Source organism: Mastacembelus armatus, chromosome 13, assembly GCF_900324485.2.
Source record: "Mastacembelus armatus chromosome 13, fMasArm1.2, whole genome shotgun sequence".
Classification (NCBI taxonomy): domain Eukaryota; kingdom Metazoa; phylum Chordata; class Actinopteri; order Synbranchiformes; family Mastacembelidae; genus Mastacembelus; species Mastacembelus armatus.
Window position 1 is genome coordinate 19,241,983 of NC_046645.1, and position 23,532 is coordinate 19,265,514.

At 43.0% G+C, this 23,532-nt stretch overlaps 3 protein-coding genes across 3 annotated transcripts; all 3 read right to left on the reverse strand.

Moving 5' to 3' along the window:
• Positions 1-6,511: 6,511 nt before the first annotated feature.
• On the reverse strand, positions 6,512-7,450 carry LOC113134662 (odorant receptor 131-2-like). Its single transcript, XM_026314133.1, has one exon. It carries the CDS (start codon positions 7,448-7,450, stop codon positions 6,512-6,514), a length of 939 nt encoding a protein of 312 aa, XP_026169918.1.
• A 5,838-nt stretch (positions 7,451-13,288) lies between these two features.
• On the reverse strand, positions 13,289-14,212 carry LOC113134719 (odorant receptor 131-2-like). Its single transcript, XM_026314216.1, has one exon. It carries the CDS (start codon positions 14,210-14,212, stop codon positions 13,289-13,291), a length of 924 nt encoding a protein of 307 aa, XP_026170001.1.
• A 3,531-nt stretch (positions 14,213-17,743) lies between these two features.
• Positions 17,744-18,685, reverse strand: LOC113134729 (odorant receptor 131-2-like). Its single transcript, XM_026314228.1, has one exon. It carries the CDS (start codon positions 18,683-18,685, stop codon positions 17,744-17,746), a length of 942 nt encoding a protein of 313 aa, XP_026170013.1.
• Positions 18,686-23,532: the final 4,847 nt, after the last annotated feature.

The following is a 23,532-nucleotide window of genomic DNA, read 5'->3' on the forward strand; positions in this document are numbered from 1 at the left end:
GATTATTTTCTGAACATTTAAATGTTTAATTTCTTCCCTTCAATACAATTTTGTTTAAAGTATTTATTACAAAAAACAAAATTGTATACTTACATTTGAAGAAACCACAATTTTATATTTTAAGTAGTGATAAATATAATGTTTATGTATGTTTAGCTTCAGATAGTTATTTCAAACAACTTCGGGGCTTCAAGCAACAAAGTGGAAAAGGAAATGACACTATAACATAATTCTAGCAAGCAACAACACAAGCGTTAAATTATACAATACCTGAGGGTAAATATTGAGGAGAGAGTAACACTGCTTGTTACACAAGATCTTACTTCCAAACCACTTGGTTTGTTAAATTGTTGCAGCATTAATGCCCGTTCGTTTTAAAGTATTAATAACTACCCAATCCATTTTTGGTAACATTTGTGAAGGTTAATATGTGGCACAAATTTACTTCATGAAAATGAATAAATTATGAAATTAAAATTAAACTCAATTGTTGAACTTTATTAGACACAATTTGGGAAATACAGATGTGTATATATGTTTATTTCATTTCATTTTCGAAAGATTTGAACTAATGTCTGCGCTAGTCAGCATAAGAAACACAGAAGAAAGTTATTTATTTATTCATTCATTTTATTTATTCATACATTTGTTCCATTTTTTTCGCTCGCTCACTCACGCAGGTTCACCTTCCGGCGATCCGTAGGACTATCAAGAATTTCTCCTTTTTTAAGAGAAATTTTTGAAGTCGTACATGAAATGCAAAGGAATCCATATCACTGTCACATATATCCATCACTCTCAGTGTTTCTAACTGAGCACATGCGCAGAACAAATCTTGTAGTCCAGCAGACCAATGGAGAAGAAGACAAAACGTTGGCGATGACAGGAAGTGGCGTCAATTTCGCACATGCGCAATACAAATAATGTTTCCAGTACAGATCGCGTAGCGACGCTGCTTACTGTTCACAAGGTGCGCAGCCATGTTGCTATGACGTCAATCCGACCGACTCTGTCACCTTGTGCGATTTCCGAATTTCTGAGCAGGAGTTCCGAAATTACAACTGGCTGGCAATTACTGAAAAAACCCACAGTGTTGGGCCTGTCACCGTCTCAGTAATGTCACTGTGTAAGGTTTGTATATATAAATTTGAGGTCTGGACCCAGGTTTGCAGACAATAACTTTATTTTTATATTATATTATATATTATATTATTTTTATAAAAATTCTAGAATGGCGCCTGTTAGGTGGCAGCCTGTTACAGCAGCTCCTCTGTTTGTTTTTTGTTTTTTGCAAGTTTTTTTTACTGAATTATCATCTGTTAATCCAAGTCAAATCAAGATCTACGCTTTCTCTCTGATAACGGATGAAAGTGGATGAGTTGGGTTTTTCGAATTCCTGTGGAAAGACATATGGAGATTATGGAAACTGCATCAGAAAATATACGTTTCTGTGGCAACGGCATCTATACAAGGGAGCAACTGTTAGCTCTCAAGGGAACAAAACTGCTTCTTGGTATAAAACCTGAAATCCCCAAAGACCTGAGGAGGCGCAGTAGGGGCTGCAGAGCAGGAGTGAAGCATCGAGAAAAACGTAGGAGATTTAAACCATTTCTCCCAAAAATTATTATGGGGAATGTGAGGTCACTCTGCAACAAAGTGGATGAATTTACAGCTTTAGCTAGCAGCCAGCGAGATTACAGAGAATGTAGCTTGCTTTGCTTCACCGAGACCTGGCTGCATGAAAATATATCGGACAGCTCGCTTGAACTGCCTGGGTTCTTGCTAGTGCGAGCAGACAGAGGGAAACAGAGCGGCAAGAAAAGAGGAGGTGGTCTCTCTGTTTTTGTTAACTCCAAATGGTGCAACCCTGGACATGTAACAGTGAAAGACTGTATCTGTACTCCAGACATTGAGCTGTTGGTGGTTGGACTGAGGCCATACTACCTGCCCCGTGAGTTTTCACACGCCATTGTTGTGACTGTTTACATTCCTCCATCAGCTGCAGCACAGAGTGCATGTGACATCATCCACACAGTTGTAGGTGGTCTCCAAACAAAACACCCCAGTGCCCTTATAGTAATTAATGGGGATTTTAACCATGTCAGTATTTCGGGAGCTCTGACCAACTTCAAACAGTATGTGGACTGTGCAACACAAGAAAATAAGATTCTTGATCTCCTTTATGCCAATGTGAAGGAGGCATACAGCTCTTCAGCCCTCCCCCCACTTGGTGGATCAGACCACAACTTAATATATCTAGTACCAACATACAAGCCCGTGGTAAGACAACAGTCTGCCACCAAGAGGTATGTGAAGGTTTGGTCAAAGGATGCTGAGGAGGCCCTGCAGGAGTGCTTCAGGGTTACAAACTGGGACCTTTTCATGGACACTCATGGTGAGGACATCGAAGGCATCTCTCACTGCATCACAGATTACATCCACTCCTGTGAGGACAATCCAAAAACATTCGTTGTTTCCAATAATAAGCCATGGATAAATAAGGACACTAAAAGCCTCCTCAACAAGAAGAAGAGGGCGTTCATGGCAAGAGACAAGGAGGAACTCCGAGCCACACAGAAGGAATTAAAAAGGAAGCTGAGGGAGGCAAAGCAGCTCTATAGAGACAGAATAGAGCACAAGTTGAGACAGAACAATATCAAAGAGATGTGGAATGGGATGAAAATAATGACTGGGAACACTGCTGTGGAAGGAGACTCAAAGTTTGCTAATGAACTTAACCTGTTCTTTAATAGATTTGACACCACCTCTGCTTCTTACTCTGACCCATTGTCCTCACACACCATCCCTCCTCCCTACACCACCTTAGCTGATGCCCAACATCTCTGCCAATGCTGCCTCCCCATTGCCCACTGATACCATCTCCTCTATCAGCAGCCATACAACATTGAAGTATACCTCACCTCCAATAACTCCTCCTCTGCCCTCATCATCTGACTCCACATCAACACAATACACAGGCCCAGCCTTTGCCACAGAATAGGTGAGGAAGGAACTAGCTAAACTAAAGCCCAACAAAGCAAAAGGACCAGATGAGATCAGTGCCAGAGTACTCAAGGTGTGTGCTGGACAGCTTGCAGAGGTTTTTCAGAAACTCTTCAACCTCTCTCTCTGAGGCTCAAAAAGGTGTCTAAGTTATGGAAAACTTCCTGTATTGTCCCATTACCAAAAAGAGGCCATCCCAGTACCCTTAGTGATTTCAGACCCATAGTGCTAACATCACATGTCATGAAAGTGTTTGAGGGACTGGTCCTGCAACACCTGAGGTCCCAAGTGTCTGAATTTCTGGACCCCCCTGCAGTTTGCATATCAAGAACACATCGGAGTGGAAGATGCCATCATCTTCTTAATGCACAGAGCATACTCCCATCTGGAGAGGCAGGGCAACACTGTGAGAGTCATGTTTTTTGACTTTTCAAGTGCTTTCAACACTATTCAGCCCCACCTGCTAAGTGCAAAGATGCAGGATATGGAAGTTCCCGCAGACATGGTGGAGTGGATCAAAGACTACCTCACTGGGCGGCCACAGTTTGTTCGCTTAGATGGCTGCATATCTGATGTGGTGATGAGCAGCACCGGTGCACCTCAAGGAAATGTACTAGCACCATTCCTGTTTAAAGCACTTTGAATTGCGTAGTGTATGAAAGGTGCTATACAAATAAATCTGCCTTTATTTGCGTTTACACTCTACACCTCAAACTTCTGCTACAACTCAGGAACCTGTCACCTCCAAAAGTTCTCTGATGGCTCTTCAATCATTGGATGCATCAGTAATGATAACGATGAGGAGTACAGACACTTGATAAAAAGCTTTGTTGATTGGTGTAACAACAACTGTCTAAAGCTCAATATCAAGAAAACCAGAGAACTGGTGGTGGACTTTAGGAGGAACAGGAAGACCCCAGTCCCTGTCTCCATCCTTGGAGACGAAGTAGAGATTGTGGACTCGTACAAATACCTTGGAGTCCACATTAACAACAAACTGGACTGGTCAAACAATACAGATGCACTCTTCAAGAAAGGACAGAGCAGACTGTTCTTCCTCAGGAGACTCTGTTGTTTTGGTGTGTGCAACAAGCTGCTGAGGACGTTCTATCAGTCTGTAGTAGCGAGTGCACTGTTCTTTGCAGTTGTGTGCTGGGGAGGTGGCATCAAGGCTGGTGAGGCCAACAGACTAAATATGTTGATCAGGAAGGCAAAATCTGTTGTTGGACTGGAACTGGACAATCTGGAGGCTGTGGCAGAGAGGAGGATGGTGGACAAAATCAACTCCATACTGGACAATCCTGTCCACCCACTTCATGAGGAACTGTGGCGAATGGGAAGTTGATTCAGCCACAGACTAATTCCCCCCAAAGCCAAGACTGAGAGATTCAGGAAGTCTTTTTTGTCCACAGCCATAAGACTCTATAATTCCTCAATCTAAACAATAACGCACACACACACACATGTATGTACGCACACACACATACACACACACACAACCCCCCCCCCAAATAAATAGTTAATTACTTTATTACTTTATTAATTACTTTATGAATTACTATTAATCAATATAATTTAAATAATCTCAAATTTAATAACTGCTTCAACAACTGGATTTCCCCTTGGGGATTAATAAAGTACTTCTTCTTCTTCTTCTATTTTCACACACACCACACAAAAGGTAAAACATAAACTGGGTAATTAACAGAAACTCAGGAGCGGGACCAAGAGACACAAGGAACAGGAGGAGACATACAGCTAGGAAGACAGGAACTGGATCATGAGACAGGGAACCGGGAAACATGAAACCGGGGAAAGCAGAAACCAGAGGACCAGGCTAGGCATCAGGCTAAGTCATCAGGAGTCAGGTGAGGTCTTTAGGAGTCAGGTTTGGCTTTCAGGAATCATGTTTTGGCTTTCAGGGATCAGGTTTGGTCTTCAGGGATCAGGCTTGGCCTTCCAGGATCAGATTTGGTCTTTAGGAGTCAGGTTTGGCCTTCAGGAGTCAGGTTTGGCCTTCAGGCGCCAGGTTTGGCCTTCAGGAGTCAGGTTAGGCCATCAGGAATCAGGATGAGTCTTAGGAAAGGGTCATCACACACAGGGAATAGTCAGGTCACAGCAAGCCCACAGAACTTACAGAATGCAGGGGACAGGATGAAGCCACACAGGGAACAGTTCAGGTTGTAATCAGCACAACAGACAAGCCAGCACCTAAGTGAAGCTGGAGCTCTCTTTGGGTGAAATGCAGGGGTCCACCCTGGACAGGTCACCAGTCTATCACAGGGCCACATAGAGACAAACCTCACACACTCACACTCACTCCTATGGGCAATTTAGAGTCACCAATCAACCTGACATACATGTTTTTGGACTGTGGGAGAAAACAATAATGCAAGCACATGCATTATTGTTGTGTGTTGTGTGTTTGTGTCATGTTTTTGCATGAAAACCCATGCAAGCACAGGGAGAACATGAAAACTCCACACAGAAAGGTCCCTGATGGGTTTCAGACCCGAGCTTTTGTTGCTATGACGCAACAGTGCTAACCACTAAGCCACCATGCTGCCCTACACCTCCATTCTTTCTTTTTTAAATGGACTCAACCAACTCAGTGTTCCGAGTCCACAGGCACTGTAGCCCTAGACAAGACTGAAGAGATATTTCAGCCAAGACAGTCCAACAGCATCAGATTTTTCTGTCACCAAGGCATAAATTTTGATACAAATAAATAGGTTTTATGCCAGAGGTCATAAATGACTGGAATGGCAGGGAAATGACAAGGAGACTGGCGATCGGTCTCTCCTCTGCCTACCCCACTGCTGCCATGCCCCTGGCTGAAGTGTCTGCTGTTTCAGATGGGGTCGTGATTCTGCTCTGATCTAAACTAGCCTCAACAACATGAACACAGTGATACATACTAGAGTATGCAGCATATAAAATGCAGGAATTTAACTATAACGATATAATTATATAGTAATATATTTAATAATATCGCAATATACTTATAATTGACTGATTCATTACAATGTTATTAAGGACAGTGTTAGCTATACACAAAATGAACACAGATATATATAATTAATCCAATACATTTTTTTTGTTGCTTGAAAAAAATGACAGAAATCAGAAACCACTGTACATTACTGAACTTTGCAGCAGATCAATCAAAATTAGTAAATTAAATCAGACATCAATGGAAAAAGGCTATTTTATTCTACCACAATGACTAACTAATCTGTGAGTTTGATGCTGCTTAACGTTTCATGCTTGAAATAAGATAGGAATATCAACAAAAAATTCTAGTAGTAAAAAAATATAGCAACCCAAACTCTTATCAGCATATGCCTATTTTAATAATATGATATTTATAATCAAAATTGGTAAATTAGATGAGACATATACAGAAAAAGGGTATTTTGATCTACTTCAATGATTAACTAATCTATGTTGAAGTTTGATGCTGATCAATATTTTTACAGGCTTCAAATAAGATAGGCATATCAAATTGTTAAACAAATGAAATCTGCACATTATTTTTTACACAGTAAAATCCAAAGCAAGCATTATGTTTTAGTGCAAGAGAAAATGTTTCATCCCTGAGGCCATAAATGAGAGGACTCAGACATCTTGGTGCAAGATAAAATGTTATGTAATTAAAATATCTCACATTTTCAAATGAACTAAAATTAATCATAAGTATAGCAGCTTCTATGAAAGGGCACCACAGCTGGATGAGACAGAGCAACAGCTGAAAACCATGAAGAACCACTGTTCTAAGCCCTTTCCATGTTGATTTTTTATTGCCTCCTGATGCAGATTTGGCCACTTTCATTATTTTAACATAGGAGAAAACAATGACGATGCACATGATCAAGAACTGGAATTGATATACAGCTGATATAAGATAACTCTGCCACCTGTAAAACACAAATATCTCCAGTGAACATATCCTATATTGTTTATAGAGGCTAGCAGGGGCTGAAGCAAAGAAAGTGGAGAGAATAACAATACAGGGTACAGAGCTGAGGCTGTGAATGATGAGGATACAATGTTTAGTTCTGCGTATGTTGCACAGCTCTGCATGATGCAGGGGCATACAGATGGCCACATAGCGCTCCAGCGTCATTGCTGTCAGAGTAACTGGTGTCACTGTCAAATACAGAAACACCAGCACACACATAATGACACACAACCACACATGCATGGTAAAATTGAAATGGGTCAAGATAAGTAGTATATCAGACATAAATAACAATAAGCTATCTGATAGTAATGTAACTGCAAATAAGATGTAGCGTGTAGTTGTATGGAAGCACTCTTTTTTATAAAAGGTTGTAAGGAGTAACAAATTGATACAAAGAAAAATCATTACCAGGACCTGCACAATAACAATCTTGACCTTTCGCTGCAAGAAATCACCATCAACCAATGAGTTGTTAGTAGCCATATATTTGATACCTGCAAACCAATGTGTTTGACGTACTGCAAAAAAATCTAGTAAGTAATGTTATGTGACTTTCAATAGAAAATATTCTTTTTACATGATGGTAAAAGTCTCTCTGAAGTGCTAAGGTGCTGGTTTAAATAGAGGAGTTTATCAAACCCTCCTTTCTGTTCCAAAGCTATGACTTCTGCTGAGCTCTGTGTAGCTAAGAGAGGGCTGTGAATATTATAAAGCTTCCAGCAGCTAAAATAATACCAAATGAAACTGCTCACAAACTGCTCACAACAGTGCCTCCTTATTGGCTGATGTTATCTAATCAGAAGCCTGGACCACCTCAAATGGTTACTGTCACAGTCACACCAGTTACTCTAACAGCAATGAAAAAGCAGTGGCTTTTCTCCAAGCTTTCAATGAGTGCTTAAACTTATGAATCTAATTCTAATACTGTAGTTTATTTATATTTCTCCGTAACTATATGCATTGGTGTTGATACGTATAGTACCTATGCAGTGAAGGTTGTTATTGGTAAGTGTAGCTCAATGAGGGTCACAGGTGGGCTGATGTGCACATTTCCCAAATTTCATCTACTGTACACGTCATGTGGTGCTGGTGCAATTATGTGTCCATTGGATGATCCAACGTCCTGTTGGAATTGGAGGTTCAGTTCTTGACTCTACCTCAGTCCTGAACAAGACCTTGAGGCAGCATATTAGGTTAAAAAAGAACTTGGTGGTGATGACTCTAACCCCAGTTTATTTACACTTAGCTCCAAACTTACATTAAATTGCATGTTTGCGGTCTGATGAAGCCAGCAGAACCACATTTTTTGCAAAAAGCAAAAAAGTGATTCTGAGGCTCCTAAACCAAACACTCTCTAAAGTTGTACCTGTAATTCCAGTCCATGAAAAGGGAAATCAATTTTGTCTTCCTGCCGAGCATACAAAAACATTTCTCACTGGATGGCTCCTATCATTGGCTCTGATAGCTTTTGTTCCCAAAGCACCTCCTGGCCAAAAGTTAACCATGGGAGTTTTCTCACCCAGTCTGCAATGTAGACTGGGTGAGAAAACTCCCATCAGGTCTGTAGTAACTTTATGGTCTTTGGTCCACTGTTCCATGATTTTAGGCAGAATTGAATAAATTGCTCTCCTGGAAGTACAGGTTCAACAATCAGTCAGTCCCAATATTTCCCAGAAAGACTGATACTGGAACTGTTATGAGTCTCCTTTTGGGACTTCCTGCCGGGGACCTTTAAGCTGAAAGGACTTCCTGTTTTCCCCCTGCATCGGTCCCCAGAAGCTTTATCTTTGTTACTGATTATTCACACGTGTGTTCGATTACCTGTTTCTGCTGTCTATAAGTTCTCCCTGTCGTCTTTTGTTATTTGCAGAAGCATTAACCTGTGTTGATGGTTGCAGATTATTTGTGGACGTGAGTTTTTGTTATATGCCTCTTGTGGCAGACTGTGCCATCTACTATCTGTTTACCGGGATACCCGGTTGTATTTATATTTCCTTCCTGATCCCTGGCTTCTCCAGGAGTATTATTAAAACCTTGTAGTCCTGTGTTTGGGTCCTGTTTCTCCATCCTCCTTCCGGCACCCAACACGTAACAGAATGCTTCTGCCTGTTTTGGACCCAGCGGACACCGCCGAAGAGGACCGGCTTATCTTATTTCATTCTTATTTTGGAGGCATTATTCAGGATGCTTCGGGCTACTGGGAAATTGACGACTACTGTTCGGCGCTGACCCAGTCCTTTTCTAACCCGCCCAGCCTCGTGACAAAGAGGAGGGCCGACCAGATGCTCTCCCACTTGGCCACCATTCAGTCGGTGTTGGAGGAGTGCCTTGACCTGGAGTTCCCCGTCAAGCAGGTTTGGGGTCTGTTCGACGCTTTGGCCCTGCTCCAGGTTCCCCCGTGACTATCCTCTACGGGGGAGGCCGAATCCCCGGTCTCTCAGCCGCTCGACTCCCGGTTCCCGGGGTCTCAACCGCCAGAGTCTCCAGTCCGGCTGCCTCGGCACAGGCGTCCTCGTCCCAGCGTGGGAGGCAGAAGCCGGAACCAGATGATCCCGATCCAGCTGAGGCACCGCATCGCTGACCGTCCTGCCTTCAACACCGGTCCCGCAGTCACTGACGCCGGCAGAGGCGCGTGCCATCTGGCGGGAATTAAAGGCAATGCCCCTGGCTCCCTGGGATTTGGCTCCCCTCGCTGCTGCCCAGCCCGAGTCCCTCCTTGATGCTGCCCAGCCCGAGTCCCTCCTCGCTGCTGCCCAGCCATCCAAACCGGTATCCCGGATGCCTCTACGCCGGCATCGCCGCCGCCTTAACAAGCAGAGACCAGAGCCTCAGTGTGCCAACGACGACGTCCCCGCTGAGGCCTCCGTCCAGGTTACCAAGCCTCAGTGCGTCGACGTCGCTGTCCCCGCTGAGGTTCCACCGCAGCAGCCCGAACCTCAGTGGGCTGACGACGGCGTCCCCGCGGAGGTTCCGCCCAGGATCCGGTACCCTCAGTGCGATGACGACAGCGTCCCCGCTTAGGATTCCTCCAGGATCCTGCAACCTCAGTGTGCCGACGATACCGTCCCCGCTGAGGTTCAACACCAGCAGCTGGAAGAACCGCTGGAGCCTCCCGAGCCGCGGCAGACGACGCCGCCGGAGCTTCTTGAGCCATCGCAGCAGCAGTAGCAGCTGCCACCAGAGGTTCCCGAGCCGCCGCCGCAGCAGCAGAAGCCACCAGAGGTTCCCGAGCCGCAGCAGCAACAGCCACCAGAGGTTCCCGAGCCGCCGTAGCAGCAGCAGCAGCAGCCACCAGAGGTTCCCGAGCCGCCGCCACAGCAGCAACAGCCACCAGAGGTTCCCGAGCCACAGCAGCAACAGCCACCAGAGGTTCCTGAGCCGCCGCCGCAGCAGCAGCAGCCACCAGAGGTTCCCGAGCCGCAGCAGCAACAGCCACCAGAGGTTCCCGAGCCGCCGTAGCAGCAGCAGCAGCAGCCACCAGAGGTTCCCGAGCCGCCGCCACAGCAGCAGCAGCCACCAGAGGTTCCCGAGCCACAGCAGCAACAGCCACCAGAGGTTCCTGAGCCGCCGCCGCAGCAGCAGCAGCAGCCACCAGAGGTTCCCGAGCTGCCGCCGCCGCCGCTGCAGCCACAGCAGCCATCAGACTTGCCGTCGTCGAAAGAAATCGACGTTGGAACCTCAGTACGACGACAAAGGCGTCCCCCCTAAGGCTCCAGTCCAGGTCCCCGAGCCACAGTGCGCCGACGACAGCGTCCCCGCTGTGAGTTCCTCCAGGGTCCTGCAACCTCAGTGCGCCGACGATAGCGTCCCCGCTGAGGTTTCCCTCTCCCCTCTCCCAAGTCTCCCGAGCTGTCAGTGCGCCGACGACGACGTCTCCGCTGAGACCTCAGTACCACAGCCAGAACCTCAGTGCGCCAACGCATCCGTCCCTGCTGAGGCTCCACCACAGCCGGACTCCCTCTTCGCTACCCAGCCGGAGTCGTCTTCAGAGCTTCCAGCGCCGCAGCAGCCGCAGCCGTCGCCTGAGCAGCTTCCAGCGCCGCAGCAGCAGCCGTCGCCTAATCAGCTTCCAGCGCCGCAGCAGCAGCAGCAGCCGTCGCCTGATCAGCTTCCAAAGCCGCAGCAGCCGCTGCCTGAGCTCCCAGCGACGCAGCAGCCGCTGCCTGAGCTCCCAGCGCCGCTCCCTCGACCTGACTTTCCAGAGCCGCCGCCGCTGCAGCAGCCACCGTTACCTGGGAGTCCCCAGCCGTCTCAGCTGCTGCCACAGCTTCCCCAGCCGTCTCAGCTGCTGTCACAGCTTACCCAGCCGTCTCAGCTGCTGCCACAGCCTCCAGTGCCAGCGCCGCAGCCTCCAGTGCAAGTGTCGCAGCCGGATCCTCCGGTGCTGCCTCTCGGGCCTTCACCTTCCCCGGCCGTCCCAGCCGCCTCTGCAGCGGCTTCGCCGGCCGTCCCAGCCGCCTCTGCAGCAGCCTCGCCGGCCGTCCCTGCAGCCTCGCCGGCCGGCCCTGCAGCCTTTCCGGCCGCCGCTGCCAGAAGGTCCAGAGCAGCCACAACAACCACCATTTCCTGAGCTGACGTGGCGGCCGCCCGAGTCCTTTGCGTCTCCTCTGCGGCCGCCGTCACCGGAATCCCCAGGGTCCCTAGCACCGCCTCATCGTCCGGTTCCCCCTTGGCCGAATCTTGGGCGGGACTCCTCACATCCCAGAGTCCATGTCAGTCGGAGAGGTCGTCCCCCTGAACGACCTCCAACCAACTCCCGCCTCAGGGGCCGCCCTCCTGAACGGCCCGGATCTCCGTCTGCCTGCGAGGCCGTCCACCCGAACAGCTTCGGACCTTTGTCCACTTCAGGGGTCGTCCTCCCAAATGTCCCCGGACCTACGGCCGCCTCAGGGGTCGTCCTCCTAAACGGCCCCGGACCTTTGTCCGCCTCTGGGGTCGTCCTCCCTAATGGCCCAGGACCTGTGTTCCCAGCTCCCTCCCGCCCGCCCTGACTTTTGTTTTTTGGACTAGAGTTTGGGCCGTCTGGAATCCGGCCTTGAGGGGGGTAGTACTGTTATGAGTCCCCTTTTGGGACTTCCTGCCGGGGACCTTTATGCTGAAAGGACTTCCTGTTTTCCCCTTGCATCGGTCCCCAGCAGCTTTATCTTTGTTACTGATTATTCACACGTGTGTTCAATTACCTGTTTCTGCTGTCTATAAGTTCTCCCTGTCGTCTTTTGTTATTTGCAGAAGCATTAACCTGTGTTGATGGTTGCAGATTATTTGAGGATGTGAGTTTTTGTTATATGCCTCTTGTGGCAGACTGTGCCATCTACTATCTGTTTACCGGGATACCCGGTTGTATTTATATTTCCTTCCTGATCCCTGGTTTCTCCAGGAGTGTTATTAAAACCTTGTAGTCCTGCGTTTGGGTCCTGTTTCTCCATCCTCCTTCCAGCACCCCAACCTCAACCAACTAAGTGTGCCGAGTCTATTGGCACTGTTCATGAACCCTACACAACACTGAGGTGGTGTTTCAGCCAAGACCATCCATCAGTGTCAGATTTTGAAAATTTATGTTACCTCAAATATACATTTTTGCAGTAATACCAGATAATTGTTCAGAATTATATTTTGTTTAAATTGTTCATGCTACACTATTAGACTATAAAATGGCTATAAAAGTTAGAAAATTATGTTTACATCAGCACCAAGAGACAGATTTGCAGGCATGCACAATCATTTTTATTAGGGTTAGTAAAACAAAATGTGCAAAAAATATTTACTGTTTAATCCCATATTTCTAACTTTTGTTTAAATTTTATTCGTCAACTATTATGGCTATTTTTTACTAAATCCAAAATTGTGGTGTTTTTATCTCTCAAAAAACTTTTCATGACTGAGGCCAGGACATAAATATCTTAGAGCAGGGTTAAAATTTAAGACCCTAACATTAACAAATAACCTGAAATCATCCTGTTTCTATAGATTTTGTATTTCTCTATACGGTTCTAATATTTTTTGTAACTGGTTTTAAATGTTTGTACAATCACATAATGTTTATGACAGGAACAATATATTATTGAATAATGTGCTAATAATTTTGTTAATGTGAAGTGATAGCAAATTAGAATTAGGGTCAGTTTAATATATTGTTAGTAAATGTGATGGGATATTCATAACTACATTATTACTACAATAGGCAAGGTTGTGATTACAAAATGCTCAAAAAGCACAGTTTTTGGCATTTTTCTTGTTATAATAATTTTTTCTGCAAAATACCAATCTAAAAAAGTTAACCAGAGAAACATATAAGGACTTTATTTTGTCAACCAACAAATTTCATGACTGTTTCTTGTACAAGCCACACAGAGCATAGTATTTCAATGAATGAAAAAACTTTTCATCCCTGAGGCCATAAATGAGAGGACTCAAACACCTTGGAGCAAGAATAAAAGTTATGTAATTAAAGTATCTGACATTAATAAATAGCATAACATTAATCTGAAGGACAGCAGCTTCAATGAATGGGCACCACAACTGAATGAGACAGAGCAGCAGCTGGAAAGCATGAAGAACCACTGTTCTAAGCCCTTTCCATGAGGACTTTTTATTCTCTCCTGATGCAGCTTTGGCCACTTTCATTATTTTAACATAGGAGAAAACAATGATGATACACATGATCAAAAAGTAAGACTGACATACAGCTGACCTGAAATGACTCTGCCAGCTGTGCAAGATAAAGATTTCCACAGTGCATACTCTGTCCTGTGCATAGAAACTGTGGGCTGCAGATGCAAAGACAATGGAGAGAACAAAAATGCAGGGTACAGCACTGAGACCATGAATGATGAGGATGCAGTGCAGAGCGCTGCGTATGGAGCACAGCTCTGCATGTCGTAGGGGCATGCAAATGGCCACATAGCGCTCCAGTGTCATTGCTGTGAGAGTAATGGGTGTCACAAAAGTGTACACAGACAAAACAATATATATAAGAAAACACAGCCACATTTGCATGGAGAAACGAAAATAGCTCAAGATGAGTAGGATATCAGTCATAACCAAAAACAGACAATCAGACAGCAGTGTAACAGCAAATAATATGTAGCGCATGGTTCTGTAAAAGAGATCATTCAAAAGAAAAGTTGTGATTAACAAAAAGTTTATGCAGAGGAAAACTGACACAAGAACCTGAACTAAAATGACTTGATTATTGACCGTGTACACTGAAGATTCACCAACAATCAATGAGTTATTAGCCGCCATGTATTTTTGTTTTATAACCAAATATACAAAAATTTTAGAATCTGCCAGGATTCATGTAGCTCTAATTTTACATGTGCTCCACCTATGACTAAACTGTGACTGACAGCATCATCATTGTATCAGTATCAATATCTGTAAAAATCCAATTGACCAACATCTTGGTATCACCTATACCTACAATAAATGTACACTATCAACAAATCAAAGTATGTAAGACTCAGATTACCAAACCATCCCTGCAGTTACATCTCACTGTGCGACACTGCTCCATAGATCAATTCTCCAGCTGAGATATGTGTAACCTTCTGAGAGAAAGCTGTGTGTGAACACTTTATAGGGGCAACTGTAACTTAAGTGGATGACAATTTACTCACCAGAATGTTGTCAGCACCAACCTTTGAAAACAACACCCCTCAGGCCAAAGTAACTATGGTTACTCACTTTGAGAAATGTTTTCCCACAGAAACTGAAAATACTCACAACACACACCTACAATATACTTTAGGTTTGCAGGTCGAAGCATCATGTCAAATCTTGAATTCTTTTATGCATAATGACCAATTATGTTGGAAGACAAAATAGTAATAGATGAATCAATCGCAAAAAGGTGGAGTGAAAATCCAGTTAACATAGAGACAGCTGAAATACAGTAACCATTATAATATGGGGAAAAAGTTCAACAGAGTCTGACAGGGGTACTTTAGGAAATCAGACAGCTGTTGTCACATAGATGCCTGACAAATACAGTACTTGCACATAACTAGTAAAATGATCTTACACTTACATATGAAACAATTTGATCCAGGTATGAGAACTAAGAAGGGGCTATTGCCCCCAACAACATAGCATCCAGTCCCAGGTCACTGGGATGGAACATGTACTTCACAAGTGGTCAAACAAAGAATGTTTCCCATCAGCATTATTGAAACGCACCATCGAGAGTAGCTTTTGATAGGGAACCCGGAGTAAGCCTATGCAAGCATGGGGAGAACATGCAAACTCCACACTGAAAGGGTCCTTCTTGCTGTGAGGCAACAGTGTTACCCACTAGGCCACCATGCTGCTCTGTATCAGTATCAATATCTGTATAAACTAGACTGACCAACAGTTTGGTATGACATGTACCTTACAATAAATGTACACTATTGACAAATCAAAGAGAAGAAGAGAGAGAAAAGACTGTGTTTGAACAATTTATTGGGGCAACTGTAACACAAATAGATGCAAGTTTACTCACCACAATGTTGTCATCACCAACCTTTGTCTATATGTCTAGGGTTACTCACTTTCAGAAACTACTCACAACACACACCAGCTGAACACAGCAGCTTTGCAGGTTTGAAGGCAAATTTTAGGGCACAGTGTACTGACTGATCATGTTGGAAAACAAATGTGGTGGTAGCTCCTCAAAGCACTCACACACCAGATCGAGTGAAAAATCGATGGACTGGTCAGACTCACTGATCATTTAACATTTTCACACAGTGTCTCCTCCAAAGTGACACAAATAATTGTCTAAAGCGTGAAAAAATAAAGGTAGATTTGGTTTTTTGGTTTGTTCACACTTCTGGGGACACTCACAGAAGAAAAAATAAGATTTGGGCCACTTTAGCCAATCATTGTGTGAGATTGGTTTGAATGTTGAATTAGTCTTTGACAATTGCAAAGATATTCTTTGTAATGTTTCCTCCACCTGAAGAACATTCACTTGATTTTAGCCCTGTTTGATTTCTAGCAGGTTCTATGGGAAATACGCAGCTTTGCTTAATGCTCCACTGTGTTCACCAGCTAGACCGTGGCTATGTTGGTCTGCTGTTTGGTATGGAGCAATGTTGTTTTGTGTGTGTAAGTATTGTGTATTGTGTGTTTAGTTTTTAAAGATTTTTCACTGAAAACAGTTGAAATTGAAAGCTGCTAAAAACATTTGTATGAGAGAACTGAGGATAGTGAAGCCAACTGCAGCTGCAGGCCCAAGAGCGAAGCAATGGCCTGAAACACACTCAAAAGCTGTGTAAAAGGAGAGCTGCAGATTCAGGCATAATTTCTCTGTAGAGTCACTGACACAGCACAAGCAACATCTTACATTATAACATGGTTATCACATTCAGATTTGATATATAAAAGTGATGTGTATATATATAAAAATATTGTAAGTATGTTATAGCTGCTTTCAACTTGGGGTATTGGAGAATGCTACATTACGATCCCAAGCCAGCACTATTTTCCTCTTTTTTAAAATCTGTATAACTTAATGCATGAACTAATTGGGGCACAGTAAGACAAAGATAGATAACTACACATAACTGTGAAAGTGGAAGGTATGATTTATCATTTATGTACAGTAGTGACATAAGCTCACCTCAAAAATAAAGAGAGAAGAACAGAAAACAGAAATCTGTATGAGCAACTAGTCAATTATTGCTGCAGGCAAACATTAATAGGTAATGCATACCACTGAATTGGTGGTCCCCTATGACTAATTACTGAGTTTTACAATAACAGCTGGCCAATACCAAATCTACTTAAAATTACCACTGGGGCCTTAAAGAGTGTAAAGAAGGCCAGTGTCTAGAGCATGTTTTGTGAGACTTAGACTATAATGACATGGCAAGAATCATTATGTCTTCATCATCTTCATTTTAATGCAACATGGGGTATAATAAACATGGCATGCATAGAGTAGACAGTAAAATGCAAGAAAGGATGAGTAACATGACTGGTGTAACATTTACACCTTTTCCATTGAGTAAATATTAAGTCAAGTCAATTTTATTTCTGTAGTCTAATATCACTTGTAAATATGCAATATACCAGAGTGTAATGTTGGCTGTTTTCACTTTGTATATATATATATATATATATATGTGTGTGTGTGTGTGTGTGCATGTGTGTGTGTGTGTGTGTGTGTGTGTGTGTGTGTGTGTGTGTGTGTGTGTGTGTGTGTATATATAAACTTATTCTTGTCTTATCACACATACAGTATCTTAACAGTCTGTGCAGCTTTTAATCCACCCTTAGTTTAAGTTGGTCCACTAATTGGGATCTGGATTGATATATTGCAACAACTCTTAGAAAACAATTTCCCAGCATTCATGATCGCCAGACAATGAATCACTTTACACTTTGATGATGCCCTGACTTTTGCTCTTGCACCATAATGAGGTTGATATGTATGATTTGGAGTTAAATGTCAAAAATACTGGTTGGACCGCCATCAAATTCAGTGCTCACATTTGTGTCCTCTGTGAGATGAATTGTAGTGTCCTTTGGTAATCTTGCAGATTTTTCATTTAATCAAACCTCAGCAGGTCAAAAATTCAGGTGGTCCAGTCTGGTCACTTAAAAAAATAGAGATGCAAGATTGCAAGAAAAGAGAGCACCCAGTCTCAGTGGAAGCTTAAACTGTAAACACACATTTTTATCACAATAAACCTATTGAACAAGAAAACTATAGATGTGATGATTAGTCAAGAGGGCATTTTCATAACATGTGGAAGAAGGTAGCAAGATTTCTCTAGCAAAGTTAGGGGTCTAGTTTGAGAAATGAAAACAAATCCCCTTGTACAAGCCACGGAGAGCATAATATTTCAAGGCAAGAAAAAACTTTTCATCCCTGAGGCCATAAATCAGAGGACTCAAGCATCGTGGAGCAAGATAGAAGGTAATGTAATTAAAGTACCTGACATTAATATACAGCATGAAATCAATCTGAAGTACAGCAGTCTCTATGAAAGGGCACCACAGCTGGATGAGACACAGCAGGAGCTGGAAAGCATGAAGACCCACTGTTCTCAGTCCTTTCCATGATGACTTTTTATTTGCTCCTGATGCAGATTTAACAACTTTCATTATTTTAACATAGCAGAAAATAATGATGATGGACATAATCAAGAAATAGAGCTGGTTTATAGCTGCCTTAAGATGACTCTGCCAGCTGTAAAAGATAAACACCTCCAGTGAACATACCTTGTATTGTTTGTAGAAACTATGGGATGCAGATAAAAATGAGATTAAGAGAATAACAATGCAGGGTATAGAGCTGAGCCCATGAATGATGAGGATGCAGTACAGGGCTCTGCGTGTGGAGCACAGCTCTGCATGTTGCAGTGGCATGCAAATGGCCACATAGCGCTCCAGTGTCATTGCTGTCAGAGTAACTGGTGTGACTAAAATGTATACAGATGACAAAATCAACATAATGAGACATAACCATATTTGCATTGTCAAATGAAAATAGTCAAAGAGGAGCAGGAAATTTGATATAATCAAGATCAGGCAATCAGATGTTAATGTAGTAGCAAATAAAATGTAGCGCATGGTTGTATAGAAGAAATCCTTCATACAAAATGTTGTGATCAGAACAGAGTTTATGCAAAGGAAAAGTGCTATAAAAACTTCAACCAAGATAACTCGATAATTAAGGCTTCGCATTAAGGGTTCACCAGTAATTGAGGAGATGTTATTCTCAGCCATATATTTCATTGTTGTACCTAAACACACAAAGTTCTAAAATCTGATACCCACCTTTCCTTTGGTAGAGACATAAATTTAGTACGTCAAAGCTGCAATATATAGAATTTAATCCTCAAACGTATCAACAAGTCAAAGACCATAACATCATCCTGTTTACCAAACCCTTCCTACAGTAATATGTCATTGAGGTGCATCGATGAATGTCTTCTGGTAGGTTCAGCACCGTCTTCTGAATGTGAATGAAGGCTTTATAGGAGCAGCTACAACACGATCAACGTGAGCTCACCACAGTGTCATTGCTCCAGTTACTGCAAACAATCCTCATAGGCTGCAGTAACTAAAGTTACTTGTACTTGTATTTGCAGGTAAGATCACTGGCCATTTCTGGCAGTTGACAATAAACAAAAAGTTTAGATACAGATACATAGGCAAGTTGGTCAATTTGAAGCTATATTGTAGAGTATTTTGCTTTTATGTGATAGTAGCAATAATAGTAATCTTGAACAGGAATAATCACATTTAGAGATGCTTTTTGGCTGTGATTCTAGATACGGGTGTCACGACTGATATGACGTATTCCATAAATATTAAGTCAAGTCAAACTTCATAAATAGAATAACACTAATAGATTTTTATCCAACCCTAGTTTGAGTTGGTCCAATAAGTGGTCTGGGCTGATATATCACTGATCATATAACTCTTGGATGTCTTATCATGAAACCATCTACCTAACATTCATGATCTCCAGACGATGAATCAATTAAACTTTGATGATGCCCTGACTTTTCTCTTGCACCATAATGAGGTTGATATGTATGATTTGGACTTAAATGTCTAAACTACTGGTTGGACCGCCATAAAATTCAGTGCTCACATTTATGCCCTGTGTGAGATGAATTGCAATGTATTTTGGTGATCCTCTGAGTTTTCATTTCATCGCCATCAACAGGTCAAAATCTCATGTGGTCAAATATGTTGAAATGAATGACATTCCTATCAGCAGAATTTTGTGGTTTTTGCAAATGAGCAAAAATGCTAACAAGCACAGTTAAGAAGGTGAATGTGGTAGACATTATACCAGCTAAATATTAGCATGCTGGCATTGTCATTTATCTGAGGGTATTGCCTCCAAAAACCTTTTTGACAGTTGAATTGTTTTGTTGTAGTTAGGGGCAGCATGGTGGAAGAGTGGTTTGCACTGTTGCCTCACACCAAGAAGGTCGTGGGTTCGCAACTCTGCCTTTCTGTGTGGAGTTTGCATGTTCTCCCTGTGCTTGTGTGGTTTTACTCCTCCCACAGTCCAAAAACATGTATGTCAGGTTGATTGGTGACTCTAAATTGCCCATAGGAGTGAGTGTGAGTGTGTGAGGTTGTTTGTCTCTATGTGGCCCTGTGATGGACTGGTGACCTGTCCAGGGTGTACCCCTGCCTTTCACCCAAAGAGAGCTGGGATAGGCTCCAGTAGATCCCTGTGACCCTGGTTAAGGAATAAGCAGGTACAGAAGATGGATGGATGGATGTTGTAGTTAGGATCATCCCTGTCTGGAGGGAATATATTAGTGGTCAATTTGGATAATTCATATAAATTAGTAAATACTAATCACTAATATCAGCTCCTCTGGCACATCAATAAACTGAATTACATAATTCCTGCCCACAAATGACTTAACTCTAAAATATCAGAGGCTGGAGGTATAATGTTGATGGCTTGTCTTATTCGTCCGTCTGTCTATCCCATTCTTGTGAACGCAATATCTTATGTGAACACCTTGAGGGAATTTCTTCAAGTTTGGCACAAATGTCCACTTAGATTCAAAGATGAACTGATTACATATTGGTGGTCAAAGGTCAAGGTCAAGGTCGCTGTGTTAAGGTCCATATTTGACCCATTCTTGTGAATACAATGTCAGGGATGTGGGGTCTCATATTCTGTGGTTTTGAACAGAATAACATGCATGTAAAATGCAACCTGTCTGATTGATGGAGACATACAACTGCAGTGTGGTAATTCTAGTTTTACCGCTACATAAGATATGTTTTAACACTGTTTCATTTTACTTTGCTGTGATATACATGTGGGTGCAATGTAATGCTAAATATATCATAGAAAATATTTGCAATAATAATAATATGAGCTGCAGGAGATATAATATTTGAACCCAAACCAGAAAAAAACAAGCAGTTGTAAACAAGATCCCAGTTTTCACCTGAAGTGTTGTTTTGATGAAACTTAGCGCAGAGACAGTCAGTGCAGTTTGTTTTGCAATTACATGTCAGATTGTTGTGATTGTCTCGTATGTGCACTGGGCAAGACGCAGCAGTTGCACCAGTATCATGAGGGAATATAACGGTGGCACTCATGGTTTGTTTTTCTCCCTGTGGCTTTAGACTACAAACAGAACAGTGATGCTAATGAGATGATCATCACTATTCTCAAATGGCAAATAACTCCTGTGAAACTCATTAAAGGGGTGATTTAATTGGTTCATTAATTATTTAAACTATTCTCAAGTGATGAGCAAAGTAGATAACGCAATAGGTAGTAAAAGTAAATGGAAAACTTCATCTGTCTGATATGTTGTTATCAACTTATTGTCCATTTTGAGTCATACAACTAGCATAAAACAACATATTTAAAACAGATTGTGACAAATTCTTCATGCTTATAAACAACTTAGCAAAATTGGTTAATATCAGATAAAATAGAAGACATTTTATTTTTACTACATGGTATTTATGTGTTTTTAACAACAAAAACAAAAGTATGTCATATGCTGAAACATCCAACTAATAATTAGACACAATATTTAATAACACTGTATTTTAACCCAGACACCACCCCTTATACAAAACATGATACATGTGCGTTATGATGGTCAGCATACATAGAGTTACAATTACTGTACCAATTATGTAGTATTATGTGTAGAATGGTTAGTACTTATATTTTACTTTCATGTATTTTAGGAGTACATACATGTACTTTCAGAGGTAAAGTACATGTATGTTATTTTTGGCGCTCTGACTCTGAGATTCTGTGACTATAACTCTGTGACCCTGTGATTTTCAGATATTGTGGTTCTGTTACTCTGTAGCACTCTCTGTGACTGTTAAAACTTCATTTGCTAATGATTAAAAGGTGCTTCACTTCAACAACCTTCTCCTTTCAACTGCTCCCTTCAGGGGTCGCCACAGCTAATCATCTGCCTCCATTTAACCCTATCCTCTGTATCCTCCTCACCCACACCAACTATCCTCATGTCCTCCTTCACTACATCCAAGAACCTCCTCTTTGGTCTTCCTCTAGGCCTCCTTCCTGGCAGCTCTAACCTCAGCATCCTTTTACCAATGTATTCACTGTCCCTCCTCTGAACATGTCCAAACCATCTCAATCTGGCTTCCCTGGCTTTTTCTCCAAAACATCTAACATGAGCTGTCCCTCTGATGTCCTCATTCCTGATCCTATCCATCCTCGTCACTCCCAGAGAGAACCTCAACATCTTCAGCTCTGCTACCTCCAGCTCTGCCTCCTGTCTTTGTCTCAGTGCCACTGTCTCTAAACCAGACAACATTGCTGGTCTCACCACTGTCTTGTACACCTTTCCTTTCATTCTTGCTGACACTCTTTTGTCACACATCACACCTGACACTTTCCTCCACCCCTTCCAACCTGCTTGCACACATCTATTCACTTCTTTTTCCACACTCTCCGTTGCTCTGGACTGTTGACCCTAGGTACTTAAAATCCTCCACCTTCTTCACCTCTACTCCCTGTAACCTCACCGTTCTACTTGAGTCCCTCTCATTTACACACATGTACTCTGTTTTACTGCGGCTAACCTTCATTCCTCTCCTTTCCAGAGTAAACCTCCACCTCTCTAGGTTTTCCTCCACCTGCTCCCTGCTCTCACTACAGACGACAATGTCATCTGCAAACATTATGGTCCACGGAGATTCCTGTTTAACCTCACCTGTCAGCCTGTCCATCACCACAGCAAACAAGAAGGGGCTCAGAGCTGATCCTTGGTGCAGTCCCACCTCCACCTTGAACTCCTCTGTCACCCCTCACCTCACCACTGTCTTACAGCTCTCATACATGTCCTGCACCACTGGAACATACCTCTGCCACTCCAGACTTCCTCATACAAAACCACAGCTCCTCTCTCGGCACCCTGTCATACGCTTTTTCCAAGTCTACAAAGACACAATGCAGCTCCTTCTGGCCTTCTCTGTACTTCTCCATCAGCATCCTCAAAGCAAATATTGCATCTGTGGTTCTCTTTCTTGGCATGAAACCATACTGCTGCTCACAAATGCTCACTTCTGACTTCAGCCTAGCCTCCACTACTCTTTCCCATAACTTCATTGTGTGACTCAACAGCTTTATTCCTCTGTCTGTAGTTTCCACAACTCTGCACGTCTCTGTTGTTCTTAAAGATGGACACCAGTACACTTCTCCTCCATTCCTCAGGCATCCTCTCACTCTCCAAGATCTTGTTAAGTAGCCCAGTTAAAAACTCTACCTCCGCCTCTCCTAAACACTTCCATACCTCCACAGGTATGTCGTCAGGACCAACTGCCTTTCCACTCTTCATCCTCTTCAACGCCTTCCTCACTTCATCCTTACTGATTTTTGCTACTTCCTGCTCCACAACAGTCACCTCTTCTACTCTGTTCTCTCTAACATTTTCCTCATTCATCAACTCTTCAAAGTATTCCTTCCATCTTTCCATCACACTTGTGGCACCTGTCAACACATTTCCATCCCTGTCCTTGATCACCCTAACCTGCTGCACATCCTTCCCGTCTCTGTCTCTCTGCCTCGCCAACCTGTACAAATCCACCTC